Here is an 8,574-nt window from a genome sequence, read left to right as displayed (position 1 = left end):
AATAGAGCGATCCTCTGTTACATAATGCATGTTATACTTACATAATGTAACATTTATATAATGCAAAATTATTAATATTATCTCCAGCAAACATCAAATAACATGTAACATATATATATATATATTTATATATATAATTGTTGCAACATATATTCCCAGGTAGCAAGGTGACGTCCACTAGACGTCAATAATTCATCATTTAAGGTCGCGGACGTCATGTTACCAAATTAACAAGAAAATTTCGCGAACTCGAAAATTCAGATTTTAATGAAACTTGGCATAAATGTAGAGGGGGTAAATACATGAATTTAGAAATTTTTAGTAGCGGCCCAAAAACGGTTTAAAGGGGGGGAGATGAAACCACCCTTTAAAGTTAAGACATTTTTGTGTTTTCTCGATATATCTCGTAAACTAAACAAAATATGAAAAAATGTTTTATACAAAAGTTTTACAATAAAAGTACTTTTATCTAACTACATTAATAAAATTTTGAACAAAAAAATTTTTTTTTTAATTCTATAAATGTAGTTAGATAAAGATATTTTTGTCATAAAACTTTTGTATAAAACATTTTTTGATACTTCCAATACTTTTTGAGATATATCAAAAAAAAGCAAAAATCTGCTCTATACATCAGGAATAGTTTCATCCTTGTTCCGTTGGAACACAGATGAATACAATTGGCGGCGTTTGAAAAACTTGTCCAATTTTCATTGAGCGACACGCTGAAAGGCGGAATTCGTGGACAAGACTGGCTTTGCGTAATTTCCCGATTTTTACCGAGCGCTACGGTAACACAAAGGGAGGGGAGACACGAGGAGACGCCTTCAAGTGCCGATCGATCCGAACTCACTTGCTTCCGGAAAACCGATCAGTAAAGACTAGTGAAAACCAGTGAAGTGCTACGAAATTCAACAGCGAAATCGAGTCGCCTTGATTTGCACTATAAGTGCTCGCAACAAATCGTGACCTCAATAACGCAGGTCGACCGAGACTCGAGCCGCCCTCGAGTACCTCGCACGCGCGACCGTGTCTGCAGCCGGTCCGCGGGAGCCTAGCCTTCATTTTGCATTGCCCACGTGGCGATTTTAATTCGCTATTCAAACTCGGAAACGACGCTCACGCCTCACATTTATTGTATACGTTAAATTTTGTAATTTCTCTAGTTCAAGTAATTCATCAATAAATCTTCGAAGGGGGTTTTTTCCGGGCCTGCTCTTGCAGACTCGGATTTTCCTCTTTGGGTTCGCCCTAAAAACAGCGTGATTATTAATTTTGAAATTCCTATACCGCCCTTCCAGTAAACTATCCCATCTATCGAGAAATCGAAAGACGGGAAGCGACCAAACGCGGGTCGCCGCTCATACATTTTCTGGTGCCTCCCGTGATGTGTGAGCTCGCGAACTAAGGACATAGTGTAGCCAAGAGGCGTGAGACGGTGATACACGTGGACAGTGCGCGCTCAAACGCAGCGCACGACGACTTGCAACCATTGCAGATCATCAACTCGACGCCTCAACATCAATGCCATCGCCGTCGCTCCTACGCCAGGACACCTGCCGCCCAGTAGTCCTCCACGTCTGCAATTACTACCAGATAAGTCAATTTCTTTAAAAATTAATTTTTGCATATCGCCATTCTCAAAGAAAATCAAATCAAGCTATCGCTTTATCACTTTCACAATCGCTCGTTCCGAACCACGTGGCAATTGTATCACTTCCGCCAACGCGTCGCGTAGGGGTGCGTTCCGTTTCTTGCATGAAATGCATGAGTAGCAGGGCAGGGCATGGAGTGTAGAACCCGTTCCGTTTCTTGAATGCACTACATGCGTTTCTGGTAACGGAACAGATTTCATGCAGCTCATTTTGTTTAGATACTTCAAACATGGAGAATCAAGATTTAAGATTGAGCGAATCGGAATTAATTTCTACAATTGCTACAACATTTTCTTTTACGATAAAAGAAGAAGACTCATGCATGTCAAGAAGTAGTAGTAGTGATGAAAGTGATGAACTTTCGAGTGATGAAGAGGAAGATACGGAAATTTTATACGCTATTCTAATGGTGCAAAACACAAGAGGAGTGACTATTCCAACTGAAAAATTATCAGATTATATAGAACGAGTTGTGCCAGGTTATTTACCACAACAATTCAAGGAACACTTTAGGTAAGTTGTATAATGCAATATTATTATTACACAAAAAGATAGTCTTTTTTGTTGATTCAGAGTTCTTCTTTGTCATTAAAATGTTCATTTTTATTACTAGTGTTACTTGAAAAACATGAGTTTTTTTAATCATAAAAAAGAATGTAACAGCAATTATAGAACTTAATTTCGATTTAGTTAATCTTAAATTGTCATGTTTATTATTTGTAGGATGTTTCCTGAAACATACAACATGATATTGCATTTAATCGGACCAGCTTTATCTCAAACGACAATTGGAAGAAAACAAATAGACCCAGGAAAACAACTGTTAATAACATTATGGTTTTTAGCTACACCAGACTCTTATAGGTATTTTTTTATTCTTATAATAATATATAATATTTCTTGTTATTTTTTGATTGTGTCAAATCATATTTATTTTATCTTGACAGATCAATTCATGTTCAATTCGGAGTTGGCAAGGCAACTGCATTCAGAGCAGTAAGACGGATAACGTATGCTTTACATTGTCTCGCACCAAGGTTTATTCAATGGCCAAAAGGTGAAACAGTAAGATGCACAATTAACGAATTTTCAAAAATAAAAAATTTTCCAAATGTAATTGGAGCTCTTGATGGTTCGCACATTAAAATCAGAGCTCCAAAGGAAGATGCTGCTTCATATATATGCAGGAAACAATTTCATGCAATTCATTTGCAAGCTGTGTGTAATGCAAAATGTGTGTTTACTCATTGTTACGCAGGACATGTCGGCTCGGTACATGATGCAAGAGTTTTTAGAAATTCTACCCTTGCTCATTACATTGAGGTTCCAAATGAATATTTTCCGTTTGACACTCATATTGTAGCAGATGCTGCATATCCAATTCATCCGCATGTGATGGTTCCATTTAGAGATAATGGTCATCTCACAATATTTCAAACAAATTACAATACTCGTTTGTCTTCAACTAGGATGGCCATAGAGCGAGCTTTCGGATTACTAAAAGTGCGGTTCCGTATTCTACTAGATTGTTTACCTTTGACTGATGTAAAAAAGATACCGCAAGTTATATTAGCTTGTTGTGTTTTACATAATATCTGTATGCTAAGAAATGACGAGTTTCCAGTTGTGATATATCCAGAAGAAAACGCTGTACCTGATGTAATAAGAGCAGAGGCAGAATTAGGCAACATTAAAAGAAACCGAATTATGTATGATTTAAGAATGTAGCCCGGATTCATAAACATTTTATGCACATTGTAAATGAAATTCAATAAATTTATATCATGAATATATAACACGTGTAATTATAATATAACCTAGATTAGATAAGATAGATAATAGAATAGAAAATAGAATATAAGAATAATAAAATATATGTATATAATAAAACCAATTCATACATAATAATAAAATAGATAATAAAATATAGAACAAGTACAAAGTATAGTGTGTATAGTATATAGTACAATAAGTACATAAGCAAAATTGCATTTTATATCGTAAATACAATTACATTTATAATAATTGAGGAATGTGAAGTAAGATGGTTACATGGATAATTATGAGCATTTTATTCATGTAAAAATGATAGTTTTTTCATAATACAAGTTATGAATAAAATAAAATTACATAAAATGACAAAATCACATCACAAAACATATGAAAATAATATAAATGTTTTATATTTTTTTTAACTTTATAATATCGATTAAGCGGATATCATTGAAAACAGTTTTCGTATTTAAATAAACTAACTTAAAGTTGCAACTTTTACGATACATTTCAAAAATCTAAAACTTAAAGTTTAGAATTCACTTACTTATAAATATTATAACATACATAATTAATATTAGCAAACACAATACAAAATAAAACTTGAGATCAGATAACTTGAATTAAAATTAGCGATTTGGTTTTTTATGCTTATAAAAAAATAAACTTGTTTAAACTTACAACTGTTTCAATCTATTAATACATCTTTGGTATAAAAATAAGAATATTATTTAATATAAATAAACTTAATGAATAATAGCACAAGTAAAACTTGAGATAGCACTTTCATTGTTACAAAATGGTTTTTCTATATTTAAAAAAAAACAATTTTAATTATATATTTATAACAATTTTAATTATATTATTAAATATATAATCATATATAACTTACAACTTATTTGGATTCGTTCTGTTTCTCTACAAGTTTACCTAAAAGGCAAACCAGAGATTTTTGAATTTCTGTTGTTTCTTTATGCATTTCCTTTTTTTCTTGCCTATAAATTTTCCATCTTTGCTCTTTTTGTTCATCCCTTTCTAATCGTTCTTTTCTTCTTTCTTCTTTTATTTCGTTTCTGTTACTTTTTAAATCCGATATAAAAGATTCCAAGACGACTTCTACTTTCCTTTTCTTAGTTTTTGGTTCAAACGACAAGTTATCTTGCAATTCAGAACTATCCATGGGGGATAAAGAATGAGATGTTGAAGATGTCGACGAAGATGATGATGCACTAGGTGCAATTGGCCCATCACTGCTGGCTGTAGCTGGGGGATTTACCCAACCTTTATTATTAAATAAAGAATCCATTACAGAATAATATGCCCAAGAACTATTATGGTTGCCACTCTTAGCATTGGAATCCTTAATTTTTTTATACGATCTTTTTAAACTCGACATTTTATTTTGTACTTGTACAGCAGAAACATTGTAGTTAGAGTTTTGTAATTCTGAAGCAATCTCTGCCCATATTTTATTATGGCGTTTTAACCCAACAGTGAATTCCTGTTGTCTTTCACGATATAATTCGAAAAAGAGCATAACAGCTTTATCTGGCCAATTAAATGACTCTGTTTCGCCATCATCATCTTTGTCGTCTTTGTTTACGTGACTTTTTAATGATATCGTAGTTTGTACATTCTTCAAATTTTTATTATTAGTATTTATAATTTGTTGGACCGCAGTAGTACTTCTTCTTTCATTTTCTTCATTAATTAATCGTTCAAGTACCTTGTTATCTAAAAAATCAATAAAAAAACAACTATTAAATGTCTTAAAGAAACAAAAACATTTAAATGTATTATAGTAAATGTATCATAGTAAGAATCATAACGATCTTAAAAGCAATTTTCTCTTTTTTTTTAATAGATTAAGAAAACTGGATTTTATTCCTATAAAAAATTTGAAAAGTTATTAGAAGTAGAGAAAAAATATAGATTAAAAAAAGAATTTTCCTTGTCTCTAGAAATTTTATTATAATATTAAAAAAACTTTTATTAAGACATATGTACGTATTCATATTCAGACCTTATATTTTAGCTAGACCTCTTTAAGTTTACCTTTAGATGTTCTACGAATCTTTTCATTGGCTACAAAGTATCTAAAGATGAATTTAAGTAAGACCTTAACTATAAAGCCTGTCTATGAATAGTTGCATTTTTTCTAAATATGTTAAAAAAAAGAACCATTTAATTTTGTTTAATAACAGTACATTATAAGATTGATAAAGATAAAATGCATTTCATTTATAAAAGAAAAACATTAATAATCAATTTACCTCCTTTAATTATTTGCTCATATTCTTCAGTTGAAACAGTTAGTGAATATAATTCTTCATTTTCACCGACAAGAACTGAAATGTCCATTGTATTTACCCTTGAAGTCATCACAGAGAAGTAATTTATCACAATCTACACAATGCATATGAATGTTTTGATTAAATTTAATTTGAGAAAAAATAAAATGTAACCTTAAATTGTAAACCTAGCCCCAAACTTAACTCATTAAATTTTGATAATATACAAATAGAATTTTTACACTTCACGCTTGATAAAAGAATTGTAAAATTTGGATCCTTTCTATCATATATTTGGGAAAAAGTATCAATTATTTACATTTTCGTCTTACCGTTATCTATTTCTTTCGAAGCGGTCTCTATTTTTTGAAATACGTGCTTCAAAAAGCAGTACTGCATGAATTGCATGAACTGCCTCACCTCGCGAGTTGAGGCACTCCATGCAGTCTCATGCACCGGAAGAGGCGGAGCATACGGCTGGGCTATGCACGCATAGAGTGTGCATGAAGAGAAACGGAACGAATTTCCATGCACCTGTGCGCATCATGCAAGAAACGGAACGCACCCTAGATGTAGCTTGTTCATGCATGCGGCAGAACGCGCGTTCAGGTATCTACGCGGCCATTGAACACGCCGGTTATCAACCAAAAACAATAGCCGACGCCGGTTCTAGTCATCACAGTCCGAACCTTTTTTTCTTTGCTCGTCCTTTTCTCTCTCTTTCAAAGGGATTCGTTTTTTGTGTTGTTCTTTTCATTTCGAAATATACGGCGTCTGAGCCGATACTTGATACGATATGGACGCGGCTACAAGGAAGGACTTCCGTTTCCGGGCCAGAGTAAGTTAGACGTGTGTAGTTGCAAGCAGTGATTTGAGTGTAATAAGAGGTATTAGAAAGCGTAGGAGAGGATAGGATAGTCGGGTGGGAGTGAAAGAGAGCCATAGAGAGTGTGTGGGTGGATAGGTGAGTGGTGAAAGAGAAGATAAGAGTGATTTTACGTATTAATTAGGTGTCACGGGGAATAACAGAGTTAAAGCAGGGAGTAGGCAGAGAGAAGACGTGCGTACGTGAGAGGGGGGGCGCCGCATAGTGACAGAGTAGGGAGGTAATATAGAGTTAAGGCGGGTTCAGTAGACGCGACAAACATGACGGATAGAGGCAGAAGCGACAGTTGCACTTCGATTGATAGCATTAGAGGTAGCAAGAGAGATGAAGGAAGAACTGAAGGAGATTATGGAGGAGCAGGGGAGAAAGATGAGAGAGGAGATAAATGCGTTGAAAAAGGAAATTAATGAATTCAAGGAGAGAGAATATAGATGGAAAAGAGAAAGAAAAGAGTTAGTGGTGGCGCAGGAAGAATTAAAGAGAAAGATAGAGAGAATAAAAGTAGGAGGAGATAACGCAATTGGAAAAAAGGTGAAAGAGATAGAGAGGAGGTTAGAGATGAAGGAAAGGGAGGACAGAAGGAAGAATCTATTAATTAAAGGTGTAGAGGTCAAGGAAGGGAATAGGAAAAAGGCGGTGGAGAAGGTGTTCAGGGAGATAGGAGCAGAGGTGACTGTGAAGGGAGTTAGGAGAATAGGAGAGGGGAACAAAAAAGGGAGAGAGATGATGTGGGTGAAGTTAGAGAGTGAGGAACAGAGGAAAGAAGTGTGGAGTAGGAAGAAGACGCTAAAAGGTAGGGAAGAAAGAATTATGGAAGATTGGACTTGGAAGGAGAGGAGGATGAGATGGAGGTTAGAAAAAATAACAAGAGTAGAAAAGGAAAAGGGAAATAGGGTATGGTTAGGACATGGGAGGATCAGGATAGGGGATTATTGGTGAAAGTGGGATGAAGAAGAAGTCTTGAAGAATGAGAAAGGAGAGTTGAGGATAGAGGAAGGGGGGAAGGGAATGTAGATTGTGAAGGGTAAGTCAAAAGAGGAGCAGTGAGGGTTTTGAAAATAGCTTTCTGGAATGTGGCAGGGCTGGGGAATAAAGATATAGATTTTTGGGATAATTTGAAAGAATGGGATGTAATGTTTTTATCAGAGACATGGGCGGACGCAAGGAGTTGGGAAAAGATAAGAGACAGGGTACCAAAGGGTTATGAGTGGGGAGTACAGAAGGCTAGTAGAAGAAATAGAAAAGGTAGAGCGATGGAGGGAATGGTGGTAGGAATAAGAAAGGAGCTAAGTGATAGAGGAAGTAAAATAGTTGAATTAGGAGAAGGGTTATTGTCGGTGGGAATTAAGATAGGAAAGGAAAGTTGGAGGATAGTAGGGGTGTATATAAAGGAGGAAGGTAGGGAAGGAGCTATGCAGGTACTGAGACAGATGATGGAATCAAAGGATGGAGAAACGAAGGTGATTATTGGGGGCGATTTCAACGCGAGAACCGGTAGAGAAGGAGGAGGTTGGGGGGAGAATTCGGATGGTAAAGATGGGGAAGAGCAGACTAGGAGAATGTCCAAAGATAGTAAGGTAGATAAAGAAGGAAGAAAGCTAATAGAATTGATAGGTGAATGTGGATGGGAAATGTTAAATGGAAGGATGGTGAGAGATGAGGAAGGGGAGTATACGTATGTGAGAGTTAGGGGAAGCACTGTGATAGACTATATATTAGTAGATAGAGAGGCGAAAGATAGAATAGAAAAGATGAGGGTAATAGATAAGGTAGAGTCGGATCATTTTCCAGTAGTGGCAGAGGTGAGGAGTGAGGTGAGAGGGGTAAATGTAAGGAGGAGAGGCAGGGAGATAAGGGGAGTCTGGGATAAAGAGGGAAAGGAATTGTTCAGGGGAGTTTTGGAGGGAGAGATAAAGAAGAATATGAACAGGAGGTAAATGAGGAGTGGGATAGGATGCGGAGTAAAATT

At 35.4% G+C, this 8,574-nt stretch overlaps 2 protein-coding genes across 2 annotated transcripts; one reads left to right on the top strand and one right to left on the bottom strand.

Annotated features, from left to right (window-relative positions):
* The first annotated feature begins 805 nt into the window (after positions 1-805).
* On the top strand, positions 806-3,448 carry LOC118647286 (putative nuclease HARBI1). The gene is made up of 4 exons (XM_036291887.1): positions 806-1,137; positions 1,302-2,168; positions 2,379-2,519; positions 2,603-3,448. Exons 2-4 carry the CDS (start codon positions 1,885-1,887, stop codon positions 3,381-3,383), a joined length of 1,206 nt encoding a protein of 401 aa, XP_036147780.1. The 5' UTR covers positions 806-1,137; positions 1,302-1,884; the 3' UTR covers positions 3,384-3,448.
* Positions 3,449-3,708: 260 nt separating this feature from the next.
* On the bottom strand, positions 3,709-6,268 carry LOC118646430 (glutamic acid-rich protein-like). Its single transcript, XM_036289312.1, has 4 exons — positions 6,052-6,268; positions 5,702-5,834; positions 4,321-5,162; positions 3,709-4,236 (listed from the first exon to the last, which is right to left on the bottom strand). The coding sequence occupies exons 2-3, from the start codon at positions 5,808-5,810 to the stop codon at positions 4,324-4,326; spliced, it is 948 nt and encodes a 315-aa protein (XP_036145205.1). The 5' UTR covers positions 5,811-5,834; positions 6,052-6,268; the 3' UTR covers positions 3,709-4,236; positions 4,321-4,323.
* Between the last annotated feature and the right edge of the window lie 2,306 nt (positions 6,269-8,574).

The sequence above is a fragment of the Monomorium pharaonis genome, chromosome 1 (genome assembly GCF_013373865.1).
Source record: "Monomorium pharaonis isolate MP-MQ-018 chromosome 1, ASM1337386v2, whole genome shotgun sequence".
In the NCBI taxonomy this organism is placed as follows: domain Eukaryota; kingdom Metazoa; phylum Arthropoda; class Insecta; order Hymenoptera; family Formicidae; genus Monomorium; species Monomorium pharaonis.
This window is presented reverse-complemented; position numbering and strand designations above follow the sequence as displayed.